The following is a 17054-nucleotide window of genomic DNA, read 5'->3' as shown; positions in this document are numbered from 1 at the left end:
GGGAATCACAGAATCACAGAATCACAGAATCACCCGGGTTGGAAGGGACCTCAAGGATCATGTAGTTCCAACCCCCCTGCCTAGCAGGGCCACCAAACATACACATTCAGATCAGGAACACACACATTCAGATCAGGACACACACATTCAGATCAGGGAAGAAGAAGGAAAAGATTATGTAACATTCAGGGAGATGCTTAAGTCTAATATTACATAAAATAACGTCTTCTGCTCACAGAGTCAGTTATAAGAACTGTCAGATGAATATTCAGTTGAGTTTTAGGTGAAAAATTCGCTCTTTAATCATATTTTTACTGAGGCCTTATGGAAAACTTCTCTTGACTAGCACAAAATACCATGTCTGAGATTAAATTGAGGCTGAAGAAGAACTAAGGAAAGAAAGGTAATATGGAAAAGGTTTTAAGACCAAGTGGCTGAGTTGGAGTATCTGGAAATGTCAGAGGTCCTATAGACGAGCAAGAAATACAACAGATGATGCCATGAGATGCTCCTCTGGCTTCTTTGGCAAATGGGCAGATTCCAGAAGTATCTCACTCAAGAAATCTGTAAGTGTTTCAAACAACTATGATATAAGCTACAAGTGACAGAAAGACTTATTTTTTCTTACTCATTCTGAAACAGCCTTGTGAACAGAAAAAACTGATAATTCAGAATTTATGAGAAAGTTTTCCCCACTACACGATAACTTCTGATATGTGAAGAATTTGAGATTCCTTTGGCTGATTAGCTTTAATGTTAATTTGGGGACTTCGAAATAAGTATCTGTTTCATCACACTGTTCAATTCTTGCACTGCAAAAAGAGCACTGGAGGCATTTGGAGTCATGGTCAGATCTTGCAGGGATAAAGGCTGTACTGCCATTTGGAGCTTGATGGAGATTAAAATAAACAACAGGGCTTAAAAATCTAAAGAATGAGGAGATTTCAGAAGGTCTGCAGTCCAAGAGGTAGCTGCGAATGCTGAACTTTTGTTCTGAGGGAGTCTTACTGACAACACAGAAGGCATCATCAAGAGCACGTGAGAGGAATGATGTGACTGTGGGAAGTGAGGCTATTCCATCTGTCTGAGGTCTTCATGGAGGTGCTGGTGTTCTTCCCTAAACAAGGATGTGCACATGTGTGCAGGTTCCTGCTCAGAAAAAGATGAACTGCCTTCATCCCCTAAGGTGAAGAGTTGCTAGTTGTGGTAACTTCTGATGAGCATGAAACAAACTATTTTGCTCCACTGAGAGGTGAAAGACCCCAAAACTTTGTGACTGGGATTGAAAAGAAGAAGAATGAAGAATTCATCCAGAATCACCTTAGAAGGGTGAATGAAGAAAGAAGAATTTAGAAGCTGGTAATCCAGCAAGGTTAGTCTGTAAGGAAATTCCTAAGGCTGGGCAAGCACATTAATAAACAAAACAAACACAAAAGCGTTGTTTCAACTTAGAATTCACAATGGCAGTTAAAAACTAAAGAAAAAATGTAGGTTAAAAAAACAATGAAGAAACACTTACCCATTGACTAGCAAACTGGTTCATGTCATGGAAAACCAAAAGGAAAAATAAAGATGACAGGGTAGAACAGGAAAATGATGAATGTCTCATTGAAATGAGGAAAAAAAAAAAAAAAAGACAATTACATTGAATACACTAACTCAAAAAGATGAATCAACAAAATAAAAAGCACAATACAGAAATGGAAAAATCAGCAGAAACAATATGACAAAATAAAATAAATGTAAAACTGCCCAGACAAGACATACTTTTTTTTTGCCACATTCTGACAAATGTTCTAACTATCTCTCCAAAACCAAATGACACTAATGCATTAGTACTAGTGCGTAACAAGAACGGTTTTAATTTGATGTGCTGGTAATGTCACCAGAGTACATAGCATGCCCTTTTTCATTTTGCACATTATTTCTGCTGAGAGTGACAACGTGGGAAGTACAGCAGTCAGTGAAGTCTGTATTTCCTTTAAAAACACATCAATGCTCCAGCTGTGGGGAATCTACTACTCCGGTAGCAGGCTAGTACTAAAACTGTCCCTGACCTTCACAATTAAATTAAAAAATCCCATTAAATTAGCTGATTATTTCTTTCCTCTATTTTCAGCACATTCACAGGAATGAATGCTAAGTATATGAGCCAATTAAAACAATTCTTACTCAATTAAAACCTGACTGCAAAGGACAATGTTTTGGTACTATTTTACTATTACAAAAGACTCCTTATGCAGGATTATGAGCTGCTGCAACCCAAGCAAAATTCTCAGAGTGGCTGTGAATCAGGAATTTCTCTGATTATCTACAGACTCATAGGTCACAGAAAATAAATTAGAGAAGCACTGTATCTTCTCTGGTTTAGAAGTGTCTTGAGTGATCCTTCTAAGGAACACTGTATGTATGCCCCTGTACGTGATGACTTTCAGCTAATTTGAAATCAATTGACTACGGACTGTCCACAGACTGGGACATTTCATATGAACTGAACATATGAATTAAGCATACAAAATTCCACTTACCTCTTGCCCTCCTTCTAGTATGCAGAGTTTAGCTGTCTGCTTTTTGGCATCAACTAAGACATTAAACATTGTACACAGAGAAGAAGGAATACGCAAGTCTGTTGATTTGTTTGTCTTCTGCAGCTTGACTTCAAAAGCAATTCTTGTTCTGTTTATTAAAACACAATTCATAATATGAGCATTTCTGATAATTTTCGGTGACTGCTGCAGAAATATATAAACCTTATTCACCATGGTGACTTAATGATGTACGTGCACGTGAGAAGATTTTAGAAATAAAATTCTGAATGTGAGGATATCTACCCACTCAATAAACAATGGTATTGATAGTAATTTCAAGGTTCTGCACTGCTTCAGCTACTGCAGTGAAAAAAACCACTGTATTATCTTCTTGCCTACTAGATAACAATATGCTTCTTGTATGGTGATTAAGAAGAATTTAAAGCAATGAAAATACATGTTAAAATGTAGTTCACAATAAAGCAAGTGCTTGCTTGCTTCCAAGGAATATAATTCTAAAATCCCCTTTAAATTTTAACAGAAAAGACAATCTCATTGATAGAGTTTATTATTAAACAAATATGAATATTTATATTGACACCTAAGATGTATCATGAGATCAGTAATAAACAAAACTACTTTCTTTTCACTGAACGCTACTGAAGTAAATGATAATGGTTTCAGAATACAAAAATATAAAAATGTTTTATTTCTTCTTTTATTTGTAAACACACACAGTAGAAATTGACACAATAATTTACAAAATGGGAATGGAAGGATCTTTTATCTAATTTAAAATATCTTATAGAACACAGTAGTATCACAATGAGAAAATAGTTCCACCTTTCTTTTCTGAGTTGCTACTTTCCAATAGAACTCATTCTAGGGATACCACTTTCTTTGTTTATCTCAGTTTTGGCATCTTCACCAACACTAAAATATACCCGGAGTATTAACACTAGTATGTTATGTATTCAGCCTAAATTATCAATATAGTTTAAATAATGACACCAAGAACTTTCTGTACTATTGACACAACCCTCATCTATTGCTACCAAAATCTTATTCTCTACAATAGCAAGCAGCAAAGAGATCAGGATTGGTAACAGTGACCAAAACACAACCTAGAAGGAATTCTTTTTCTAGTGCCTCTGCGTAAATAATTTTTGCTCTTGGCTTCTACCTGTGACTCTGCCAGTGAGCTGCTTTTATCCTATTATGTTTGTGGCTTTAAAATCCACATAATCAAATCCATATAGAGCAGAGTGTTAGATAATGCCAACATACGGCATTAGATTTATTGTTTAGGAGAAATCACAGTATTTATATTAATATAATTGCCTTCTGATAGTAATATGTAATCATAATCACTTTAAAAAAAAGGACTTGATTCATTTGAAAAGACAAAAATTAAATTATTCTGACTAGTAATAATTTCATATACCCTTGTATTTTAGTCCTGTTGTCTCAGCCTAAATGTCTTCGAGCCAAAGAATTTTGCACAGATGGATGTAAGTTTGCATGACTGACTAGAAAACTTCCATTTCATTATTGTCTCATATCTACTTCTGCTACAGAACACAAACTTTTATTCCATTCATTATATCATCTTCCTTCCAAAATCAAATTTTTTGTGGTATGCTTCTGCCTTTTTCACCAAAATTTCACCATGGTAGATCTACAGCAATAAGCTCATATAATAAGTCTCAGGTTCTTGTTCCTATTATCTTTAAAGAAAACAAAAAAATATTGTGTTATCAGATTAAACTTCACAGGTTATGAAAGCTTCTCTGTTCCTTTAGTCTTCCATATCAATATTCCATATTTTCTGATTGACACTACTGAACTATCTACAAATTTCGTTTTCTCCATTACTGTTTTTTAGTCAACTATTAACATTTGCCACAAATCTGGAATGGAAAAGAGATTTGATTTCTTGACTTCTAGGGCACAGCGCAAAACATGCAGAAATTTTCCTTGCTACTTTGCAGATGTTGCTAAATTGCTCTTTGTCATGTGATGGGAAATACATGATTTCTTCATACTTGACAGAAATTCACATGATCTTTCCCAGTGCGTCTGCTGCTGATCACAGCAGGAAACAGGATCCTCCTATGGATGCACTTCTGTGCACCAGTATAACTGTTCCTATGTTAATTTTTAAATCTCTCCCAGTTTTCTATTGGTCATTTCAACTGTACCTTTTAACGCAGGCTTCTATCATGTCAGTGGCCATGAGTTTAAGTCTCTGCTCTAAATGGTGTGCAAATTCCGGTTCTGGCCAGTGAAGATCAAAAACAAACATCTGCAGAGCATCCAGTTTCCAAAAAAGATCTTCTGATGTAGCTGAGCCGTTGCTACGGAAAACAAAACAAAACAAAATCCCCAAGAAACAAAAGATAAATGTACAGATGTCTCTCTCATTTGCCATGGAATTATACAGGAGAATAGGATTTCCTTATCAACCCATCATCCTCCTTCACTTTATTTAATAGCACAGTTGCTTTTATTCCAAGGATGTGAAAATGGTAGTGGAAAATTTTAAGTAATTCCAAACAGGATGAAAAAAATACAATTTTCTCATCTGCAACTGAGGAATACAATAGGCTAAGGGAGGTTGCGTGAGATGATGTGGATCATGGAGGAATGATGTAGCTCAAATTTCAGATTAAGACAGGAAACATAAAGGATAAAGGAACATTAATTAGTAAGGACATTTTCCAAAACAGTTAGGATTTTGTATATGTTTTCTTACTTTCATAATTCAGGTAGATAAATCTACCAAAGAACTAAAAATACTAGTTGTAATATCATAAAAGAGATACCCAGACAAACAGTCCCTTGATAAATGCTCATTAATTCTCACTGATGGAATATCCCAATGGAAAAAAGAGAAATAACAAAATTCATGCATAAACAAAATGGAATTAGTATAGTTCTGTTTACAAGTTCTTCTGCTCTGAACCAAGTGATGAATTTCAAGACATTTACATGTGATAAGACATAGTAATTCAAGGCTAATCTTTGCTGTAAATACAGTTATGCTTCCACTGTCGATGTAGATTAACTAATATTATCACGATGTCTTGCATTTCAATGCCTCGGTTATTGCTTAAGAAGCCACAATACTTCACAGCACAGCATCCCAGGATGATAGTGACACAAGCCTCAAAAACAGCCTGGCAGGCTCAATTCTAATTCAGATAGCTTAAATATATCAATAGTGCCATTTTCTTGCTTCTACCTCATAGCAAAAGAACACAATTACCAGAGGGTAAAGTGACCCAAGCTCTCATGGAAGGAACTGGGGAGTGCTGAATGTGCTGAGACACGCAAGAGTCAGGTTAAAAAATGAACTAACTTAAAAATAGGAAAGATATCTCATATTTGACTGACTAATGTACTCATCAGCTGCACTAACACTGGGTCACACCAGCTGGGCTGTGACATTGGGCAGTAACATGAAGCAAGGCCTAAAGCACATATTCAGACCTTTGGAGAGGTTGCACAGATGCAGCAGGAGCACTGCTTTGGTCTTAAGAAAACCCATCACCTTCCAGATTCACACAAGCGCCCCCTTCTTCCCCTGCTTTAATGCTAGCAGTACTACAGAGTCATGAGAAAAGAATTTCTTCCTAATATCGAGTCCAAATCAATATTCTTCCAGTTTAAAGACATTTCCCCTTGTCTTGTCACTACATGTTATTCTAAAATGTCCCTCTCCACCTTTCCTGTAAGTTCCCTTCAAGTACTGGAACTCTGCTATAGCGTCCCCATGAAGCCTTCTTTCCCCTGGCTGAAGAGCTCCAGCTCTCTCAGCCTGTCCTTGTAGGGGAGGTGCTCAGCTCACTGATCATCTTTGTGGCCCTCCTCTGGACCTGCTCCAACAGCTCCATGCCCTTCTTGTGTTGGGGGCTCCACAACTGGACACGGTACTCCTGGTGAGGTTCCATCATGACAGCAGAGTAGAAGGGCAGAATCTTCTCCTTCTTCCTGCAAGTCACGCTTATCTCTATGCAACCCAGGATACAGTTGACCTTCTGGGCTGCAAGCACACACTGCTGGCTCACATTGAATCTTTCATCAACCGACACCCCTAAATTCTCCTCCTCAGAGCTGCTCTCAAGCCATTCTCCACCCAACCTGTACCTGCGCTTGGGATTGCCCCTTCCCAGATGCAGGATAGTTCACAGTTTTCAAATAGGACCTGCATGTTGTAATGCATTTTTCCTCACTCATCTTAAACAATAATTACAAATGTTACATTGTGCTGTGCTCCTGAAAGAAAACAGCAGAAACAGCAACAAAAGCCCAGGAGACTGCTAAGGTTACAACTTGCACAGGGATGTTACTGTTCAGGTTAGAGCTGAGTGAGGAGCACTTTTATACACCATTAAGTTTAATTAAGAAATATCAAGAATGAACCTCCATAACACCTCAGAAAGTCTATGATTCTGCTGGTCTGTTTTTTAAGTTATACGACCCCAATATTGGGGATTTCGTTATATCTTATATCTCTAAGATGCTTCCAGAGAATGAAGCCATAGATGCTTCATTATACACAATATCTGACTTGAAAAACACATTTTTTTTTTAGTCAGAGGGAGTAAAAGATGACAAATGATATAGTGGCAGAAATAGAGGTAATGCCAGTCAATATTAAAGTTGGTAAGAACACACTTTCTAGAAAACAAAACATACTTCCCCAGGAAACAAACTACCACTTTTCATTATTAGATCATATTTTATCATTTTTTATCATTTCACATGTATTTTTTTCATTTTTAGCCTAATGGAATTCTAAATGAAATTCTTTAAGACTCAGGAGGAACTAATGTGTTCTCAATAACATTAATGTATTCCTATGCACGTTCACTCCCTGGTAGCCACTTAATTTGGTTTCATTATACTACCATGTAAAGTTTCAAATTAAAATAAATTTAGTAATAGACACAGGTTCATGAAACACTAATTCATTCTGTCAGAAATACTAATTCATTCGTTCTCTTTTCATATGATTTTGAGGTTCCATTCTTCAATTTTTATTCAGCACTGTCCGATAACATTTGAATTTGACTACTGTATTATTACACTAGTTAGATAAGGAAAGAAAATTCAGTGCTACAATAGAAACTAATTTTTCCTAATTCAGGCACAAATAACCAATTTGTTTGCTATGTGCTGAAGAGAACTGTGATTTCAACCAACCTGTTCCTATTTGTAGCAGATCACTGCTTTACACAGACTACAGAATTTTTTTTCTGTCCATTATTCATTAAAGGTATTACAAATAATATTGTCAACACATACCTCAATACCCTGAAGTGGATCTACAGTCTGCAGATTTTATTCCCCCTTGAATATCTGGTTATGTCATCTCAGAGTTTAATATTCCATAAAACGCAACATCAAGAAAAACCAAATGCAGTTTTCACCTCCTCCTGACAGCAGGAGGTATTCCCACATTCAATTCAAACCAGTGAAGCACTTGAATCTATGTGCACAATTACAAAACCCATTCTTGGCTACCGTAAGGTTTTTATTTGAACACTTATGATAAGCCAATTTGGTCTAATGAATGGAATAATATTGCTCTACCTGAAAATTGCTACTCTTTTTTCAACTATACTCAATAGAATTATTTCTTAATCTACAATTAAGTGCAAACTCTACTGTTCTGTAGTCAAGATTTAAGATTTCAGCAGCAGTTGGTGCAAAAGGTATTGTTTAGTTTTTGACTCTTTTTAATTGGATCCTTGGAATAAAGTTTCCAATGGTTTAAAGAGGCCCACCCTAATTTTTTGACAGCAATTTAACTTTGTAGATGTAGTCCATTTTAAGCTAAATGGTTCTATGGTTTTCTGCCTCTCGTACCAAACACAGCAAAAAAAGGTGAAGAACATTGTATTTCTCCAAAATCTTGCAGCATATTAAACTTACGAACTGTATACATTCTCCTAAGCAATTCACTTGTCCACTAACAGCCAAAAGAGGCAACTTTCCTCCATTTACTCAATTATCGAAGCAGTAGCAGTCAGTCAAGCAGTCCATTAACAGAGCTGCAAGATCTACTCAATAAGACAGCTTGGAATACGGAAATATAAGAGATATTCTAAATATCTATGGACATTCTTTATCAACCATAAGATCCAAAATCATCTGGCTTCCATTCTAGTAGAATTTATCAAGAGCAATAGTGGTGATTTTATAAATTACTGTGTATATTCTGAAGTTTACTATTGAATTATAACCCATTAGTGCTTTGTGGGTAGTGCTATAAAACAGGGCAACAGCACCATGTTCTTTGTGAGGTTCAGTTCCTACCTTGAATATGCATGTTCAAGACTCAGAAAGTCAACTGAGAATTCTTTCAACATAAAAGGCTTTTTTGTAATTATAGAGTCAATAGTACCTGCCCCGACTCTCTACATTTCATTAGCTGGCGATTGGAAAGGCTGAAAAACAGATTTGATGCAGCAAGTAATGGATTGTGTTTGGTCCCCCAAAGATGTTAGGGCTAAAGAGTAACTTCTTGAATCCTCCTACTTAGCTCAAGACTGAGGCAACATGAGGCTTAAGCAATCTAAAACATTTCTGTTAATTCTTCTTTCTTAAATGAAAGTATTTTTGGAAGAAACAAAATGTAGCCCATAATACATATTTATCTTCCAGAATAGCTCAAATAGGAACTTGCTACACTTGTCTTGAATTCAAAACTCTGTATTCCACAGGAAGTAAATCACTTCAGCTAAATTTCACTTATGGCCATATTCTTAAGTAACTATCCTCAAAAAGAAAACAATTTTCATCTTCCAAATTGCCACAGCTAAGTACTCTGACAAGAACAAATGTGGCACTACAGATGTACTGAACAGTGCTGAAACCTGCCCCAGCACATGCACAGACAGACAACTGTGGCTGCTCCCTTCTCCACTCATTGTAGCTGAGTCACAGAAGGATGAACATAGCTGAGACATTTGCTTCGTAACTCCTGCTCCAGCTGGTAGACAAGACAGGACTGTCTTCCTGAAAGCATGTATCCTTGTATCCTATCTCATGTTTCTCCAGCCTTGAGGTTTGCCGAGCCTGATGATCAAGAATGGCATAAGATAGCAATGGACAACCTTGAGTCTGTATCTGCAGTGCTTTTGGTCAGTGAATATATGTTGGCTTGCACTGAAAATAATAATTTATAAATGAAATCATACACAACTAAATCACCCACAAATGCAATTTAAAAGCCTGGTTCACAAGAGGCAGAGTAACTCAATTTAAAATACAAAATGGAACAGAAGTAATTTTAATTAATTAATGGGGAATTGAGAAAAGCATCATTCTGGATAACTAGAAGATTACAGAATATTCAGGTATTTTCTCCTTTTAGGATACTGTCCTTAGCCAAACGCTGTAATGCACCACATGTCTAGCCAAGGTGTCCTCTGAGTTATCCTCTCCAGAGACCAACCAACACAAACAGACACTGAACAATTTCCTCTTTTCATATCTCTCTTTCCACTGCCCAATTATAACAGGTTAAGGAAAAACAACTGAAAATGATTTAATAATCTTTCTAAGCGCTGTCATTTGTAGTATACATTTCCTTCTTCAAAATACATCATCAAGAAAAAAAAAACAAGTTAATTACAAATTATAAATAATATTCTCTTGTAATATTCAAAAGAATTTTTAAGTGATACAGAGGAAGAGATTGTAACATTAATCAACGAAGCACACAAAGAAATGCCTAATGATATGTGTTGATGATAACTTACAAGCAGTACAGGAATCAATGAGAAAAGGTGCTATGCTGGACCAGGTCCTCCTCAATGAGGAGTGGCTGGTGAGTAACGTGATGCTCAAAGGCAGCCTTGGCTGTAGTGACCACAAAATGGTAGAGTTCAAAATCCTTCAGGTATCAAAGAGGTGGTGCAGCAAGCTTGCTACTCTGGACTTCAGGAGAGCAGACTTTGAACTCTTCAGAAAGCTGCTTGGCAGGGAGACATGGGAGAAAACCCTGGAGGGAAGAGGGGCCCAAGAAAGCTGGTCGGTACTGAAGGACCATTTCTCCCAAGCCCAGAATTGGTGCATCCCAAGAAAAAGAAAGGCACGCAAGAATTTCAGGAGGCCTCTGTGGATAAACAAGGAGCTCCGAAAGTACATAGGGAGTGGGAGGAAGAACAGGTTACCTGGGAGAACTACAAAGAAGTTGCCCAAGCAGCCTGGGATCAGGTTAGGAATGCCAAAACCCAGACAGATCTAAATCTAGCCAGGGACATAAAGGGAAATAAGAAGAAATTTTACCGGTATATCAGTGATAAAAAAGAAGGTCAGGGAAGATGTGGGCTCTCTCTGGAAGGAGACTGGAGACCAGCTCATGAGGGATATGGAAAAAGCTGAGGTGCTCAATGACATCTTTGCCTCAGCCTTCACCAGCAAGGGCTCTAGCCACATCACCAAAGATGCAAGAACTTGGAGAAGGAGCCTGCTGTAAGTGAAGATGAGGTTTGAGACCATCTAAAAATCCTGAAGGTGTACAAGCTTATTGGACCTGACAAGATTCATCTACGGATTCTGAGGGAACTGGCAGATGAAGCTGCCAAGCCAATGTCCGTCATATTTGAAAAGCCATGGAAGTCTGGTGAAGTTCCCACTGATTAAAAGGGGAAATATGACCCCCATTTTCAAGAAGGGTAAAAAAAAAGATCCAGGGAACTACAGGCCAGTCAGTCTCACCCCTGTGCCCGGGAAGAACATGGAGCAGATACTCCTGAAGGCCCTAGTATGGCACACAGAAAATAAAGATGAGGTGATTGGTGGTAACCAACATGGCTGCACCAAGGGCAAGTCCTGTCTGACAAACTTAGTGGCCTGTTATGATGGAGTTACAGCATCAGTGGATAGAGGAAGAGCAACTGACATCATCTACCTGGATTTGTGCAAGGTATTTGACACTGTCCTGCATGACATCCTGATCATCAAATTGGAGAAAAATTGAATTGATGGATGGACCACTCGCTGGATAAGGAATTGGCTGGATGGCTGCACTCAGAGTGTTGAGGTCAATGGCTGAATGTATAAGTGGAAACCAGTGAAGAGTGGCATTCCTCAGGGATTGGTGTGGGGAGTGATGTTATTTAACATCTTTGTAGGTGACACAGACAGTGGGATCAAGTGGGATGGAACAAGTTTGCAGACAACACCAAGCTGAGTGGTGCAGTGGAGCTAGAGGGAATGGATGCTATCCAGAGGGATCTGGACAGGCTTGAGAAGTGGGCTCATGACAACCTTATGAAATTCAATAAGGCCTAATGTAAGGTCCTGCATCTGGGAAAGAGCAAAACTGACTTGCAGAGCCTTCACTCAAACTGATGTTACTTTTTGATTCAAATAAAATACATGGCCATTTAGAGAAGTTACCTGGCTCTTCTGCAGGTTGCAGGCAGTAGTCTGATTCTTAAAATACTACCTGAATTCCATTGTATTACAATGAAAATAGTAAAATCTTTGAATTAAATTTATACACTCTTCAATGAATACAACTTCAAAGCTCTACATTTTGAAGAAAGAGAGCAAAGTCATCTACAACAGAGCCAGTACCTTGGCAGATCTTTTCTTCTGGTTTGCTGCAAGAGGCAGCTGAAAGGAGTGATGGCCTTACTGAGCTCCACGCAGATACCATGCCTGGTACAGTTCTTGTCCCCATTCCTCTTGACAAACAACAAAGCAGCAGCCACTGCTGGCAAGTTCTTACAGCTCATGTGAGCCTCAGTGCTTTCAAAACCACACAAATTAGTTTAGGATGTTTTTCATACTCTTCTATACAGGCCACATACTTATTTCCAGAATATGTGCAAGGGAGATGAGGCAGTGGCTGAGTTTTGCACTACGCAAGCATTTTTGACAATACTGTCTAGGTATTTATTGCTACACCAAAGCTTTCATTTAGGAAAGTTACATCAGTATAATACTCCAACCAGGACCAATACTCATTATATATTAATTACAAACCCAATATGTAAAATACAAATACTTTAAAATCTACAAGTTATTTTTACCGGAAGAGGCTACTAGAATACAGATTGTAAGAAGACCACATCTAGGATTATAACAACTTTTAAATCTAAAAGCAAGTCTTTAAAAAAAAAGTAACCATTGCAAGAGTGAGAATAACTAGGCAAACAGATCTGAGTAGCAGGTGACCAATTAGTTTGTACTCAGAGCTGAAATCAATTGCATAAGCACATTAGGAGAAAACTAGAATTACAGTAAACACAAAAGCTACCAAAGCCAAGGATTAAGAGGAATTTTGTCAGCTTTTAGAAGAATTAGCAGCAGAACAACAACTCTATGGACAAGTGCCAGAAATCTGGCAGAGCACAGTCTCTCATAGAGTCTCAGAGCACAAACTCTCATAGTAATGGATGTGAATACTTGTTATGTGTGTTTAATTCCATCACAAAACTTGAGAAAACAATACCTGGCTTGAAATTTTATTATCAACTTTGTGTTACATGTATGTTTTCTGAAGTCATTCACATTCACCTGTTCCTATTACAACTTGAGCTAAAGCAAAGTTCTCCTGGAGCCTTCCTCTAGTATATTTAAAAAATATATATATTTTGAAACAGGCAAAGCAATAGATGCATTTCTATTCTGGGTACCAATTAACCTTATAATTTTCTTCTAATATCAATATTTCATGGCTAAATTTGCAATCAACTATTGGAATCAGTTTTCAGGACTGTTTTCACATGCAGTGAGTTAATATAGCCCATGTAAAAATATGATGGGCTGCTTCACTTTATGATCTAAAATCAGTTATTCAAAAGATTCCTCTCTGCTTATTAATTAAGAAGGGTAATTAAGTAGTTTAGGGTATAAAACATCACTCATACTTTGACAGACCTTTGCTGAGCTGATTTTTTAAGTTACAAGTTTAAGACCAATTCATTTAAAGGCACTAGAAAGCACAACTCGCTAACAGTCCATGCTTGGCTCACTTCCAAGAAACAGTAATTTCCAACTAAGAGATCATAAACACCATGCAATCCAAAAACAGCTGCACAGAACAGTAGCAAGGCCATGCAGAGCTGACACAGTCAGAAGGTTATTGAAGAATACACACGTGAATTCATACATGGAAGTCATCCAGGTTGGTGTAGTAAAGCTAGGCATTTGTGGAAGATTAAGAGGCAAACTTGGAACTTTTGGAAGAGCTACATTAGGAAGACTGTTGGTGATGCTCCTGTGAAAAAATAAATAATGTAGGAATACAATAAAAAATAGAATATTTAGAGGACAGCAGAGGACAACACCTGATAAGACAGAAAGCTGTAGTGCTTTGCAGAAATACTGTAGAAAGCACTTACTTGACAGGTTGCCACGACTCTTGTTCAAGACCTCTGTGAATGGACTGGGCAATTGATGATTCCATGAGGTCAATGTAGCGGATGACCATGGGAACAAAAATTTCTTGCAAGTGCTTGTGAAACTTTCCATTGCACAAAAATGCTTTAAAAAGAAAGAAAACAGAAATAAATATGTCAGGTCTTTCCCTCATTTATTTTGCAACAGGAAAAAGTACCTCTTAAAATGTTTTAAAATACAAAAATATTATAAGAATAAATATAGTGCGATCCAGCCTGTGTAGTAAGTACCGTACATAAAAAAAAAACAAAACATGTTCATCATGAGGGCTTTGCAGACCATATTTAGATGCCACTGTTATGAAAACTAGGCGCATATGTAAGTTCTTTCTTGAGCCAGATCACTTCTGTATCTCCTTAAAGTATATTTTGCTAAATCTAAGCCTTAGTCATTTTGTTCAACAGAACCAAAATAAATAAATTTCAGTGATATTCAATCATTTGCATTCTCTTTATGCTAAGAACAAAGGCTACAATAAAACATTTCAGCTTCAGTAGTTTGCTGTACTGCTTTCAGCTGGGACATGATGGTGCTTTGGCTTTGGGAGAAAAACAATGGTGATAACACACCAATGTTTAGTTGTTACTGAGCAGTACTGCACAGAGCCAGGAATATTTGCATTTCTCATACTGTCCCGACAGGGCTGAGGGGGCACAGGGAGTTGGGAGGGGACAGAAATACAACAGCTGACCTAAACTGGCCAAAGGAATATTCCATACCATATGACAGCATGTTAAAAAAACATAAAACTGAGGAGTGTTGGCCAATGGCTGCTGCTTAAGGACTGGTTGGGCATCGGTCAGCGGGTAGTAAGGAATAGTTTTGTGCATCGCTTATTTGGTGAATATATATTATACTATTACACTTACTATTATTCTGCTTTTCTCTTCTTCTGTCTTAGAAAATAGTTTTTATCTCAACTCATAAGTTCTACTTTGATGTTTTTTTTTCTCATTCTCTCCCCCATTCCACTGGGGGTGGGGGAAGTGAGCGAACAACTGTGTGGCGCTGAGCTACCTGCTAGGTTAAACCACAACAGCTATGTGCAAAAATATAGTGAAATACAGCCTTTTCTTCAGAGAACTCGTAAGAAAAAGATAACATGTGACATAGGAGTATTTGTGGGAATAAGAACAGTTTATCCATCTGGTTTATGTCCTCAAGAGCTAGCAAAGTCCTGAATCAATTCCTGTACCTACATGGAACATTTCATGATCTCTGGAATAGACAAATAAGTCTTAGTGTGTATATGTATGCCAAGAGCTGGTCAGCATGCCAGAATTCACCACCAGAATTCTTCCTTTTCTGATCCTGAAATACACATAAACATAAAACAGACCCATGAACCAAAAGTACATCCTTTCCAGTTTGTGTTCATGTGAAACTCATTCCCATGAGCCATACTTGTCTCTCTTCTGCCTTCTCAACTACCTTACAAAATTTGTAAGGATGTGAACTCTGCTTCCCTTCTGGAAGACTGCCTATACTCAGGTATGATCACCTCCAATTTTACAGTCATTGTAGTTTTATAAAGGAAATCCTGAAAACTAGTTGTTGGAAATGCTCAGGAAAGCTAATGACATATAACACTGCTAGAGGCTTTTTCTTTATTTTTGAAAGAAGCAGAGTCAATTTGTGGGGGATACTATAAGGATGAAGTGCATTTCTCAAGAGAAGTAAAGCAGCAACAAGGTGTAGAAAATTATCTGCTCCACAGATGGGATTTACTGCATGAAAAACTATGCAGACAATGTAAACTGAAGATACTCAAAATTTAAAAATAAGTTTGCCATCACTACTATTTGTTCTGATAGTCCTTACAATGTTCTTTAGTAAAGTCTCATCTTCACTGTAACTACAGTCTGCCCCACCAAGGGACTATATTGGTTTCATGTTTTGGATGTCTGTATTCACCCACTAATCTAGTACTATTACTACGATCTGTAATGATATTCCCATGTGTCATGTAGGCAAGCTGAGTCACAATGAGAAATTTTCATGATTTTGCTTTCTCTTACTGTTACGTGTTTTACATTCTCTTGTGCATTCAGCTTCAGCTTTCTCTTCAGCTCAGTGTGCTTCAGGCTTGAGTTCACTCACCCTTTATATCTTAAGCAACCAAACACTTCAGATGGAAAGGCACTGGTAGCAGCTACCGTCTCTAGGGAAAGCATTTGCGTCTTTCCCTGTATGGCTTCTGGGTTTCTCCTCTTACTTATCTCTGCCTCCAAACTTCTCATTTGACATGGATGGGTACCTCAGTTGCATTTTGAGGAGGCCTCTTCTTCCTAAGAGTAAAAGGCTAGATCATGTGGCTCAAAACCCTGGAATCCATTTCACGAAGATATAAACTCCTCTTGTTCTAGTTCACTACTGTAACTCCATGTGTGACATGCAAAAATAGTATCTGTAATTTACAAAACTCCTTTGTTTCCTCTTTATGATTAATGTTTACCACAGACAGAATCTAGGGAGATGAAGACTATGGAGAAAGTGTGTCTTCAAGTTTTATTTTCTTATTTTTACTTGCACTGCAGGGAAACACCTTTATTTCTGGATACTATTTTCTTTATAACATTCTTGCAGAATTGGGAAATTATGTATCAATCACTTTTTCCTAAGGAGAGAAGATTGATGAGATCGTCATTCTTTCATTTGTCCACCTGCTTCTCTCTTCCTAAGAATTTTAATACTTATAGCTAATTTCAGTGTTATATGGAAACAAGGGTAGAGATCTCCATTATATCAAGCCTCATGAAAACAGGCAGCTAGGTAACAGACAGAGATTGTTAGGGTTTCTGCAGAGAAAAAGGCAGCAGCATAGGCTTGTCTCTTACTGAACCCCTGAGAATCCACCCTGGAGAACACCTATCAGCCCATTACAAACATGCTCCATTATTTACACTGCTCACAGAAGTACTTGTTATCTAGCTAGTTCTGGCATAATTAATTGCATATCAGGCTTTCAAAGCTGTGTTGTTTTTCCCTTGTATTTATATATCTTAAAAATGCAGCATCTGTACCCAGCAATAGCAACAACTGAGAAGGATTTGGATATTAACACAAAGATGTGGAAGCTTGCCCACACATCAAGTGTTT

At 37.6% G+C, this 17054-nt stretch overlaps 1 protein-coding gene across 9 annotated transcripts in view; it reads right to left on the bottom strand.

The window, feature by feature from the left end:
• CADPS2 (calcium dependent secretion activator 2) overlaps window positions 1-17054 on the bottom strand; it is a 302854-nt gene that overhangs the window by 39294 nt on the left and 246506 nt on the right. For 4 of the 9 annotated variants that reach the window (XM_042815716.1, XM_042815722.1, XM_042815723.1 and 1 more), the window contains exons 19-23: window positions 13898-14039; window positions 13666-13773; window positions 4730-4885; window positions 2529-2676; window positions 1520-1534 (exon numbers count right to left, since the gene is read on the bottom strand). In XM_042815716.1, the coding sequence (XP_042671650.1) occupies window positions 1520-1534; window positions 2529-2676; window positions 4730-4885; window positions 13666-13773; window positions 13898-14039 (569 nt within the window). The other 5 variants (XM_042815717.1, XM_042815718.1, XM_042815725.1 and 2 more) reach the window with 4 other exon arrangements.

Source organism: Centrocercus urophasianus, unplaced genomic scaffold (genome assembly GCF_019232065.1).
Source record: "Centrocercus urophasianus isolate 14NV4802_14NV808 unplaced genomic scaffold, USGS_Curo_1.0 seq_15, whole genome shotgun sequence".
NCBI lineage: Eukaryota > Metazoa > Chordata > Aves > Galliformes > Phasianidae > Centrocercus > Centrocercus urophasianus.
Note: the sequence above shows the minus strand (reverse complement) of the source record. Positions and strands in the feature narration are given on the sequence as shown.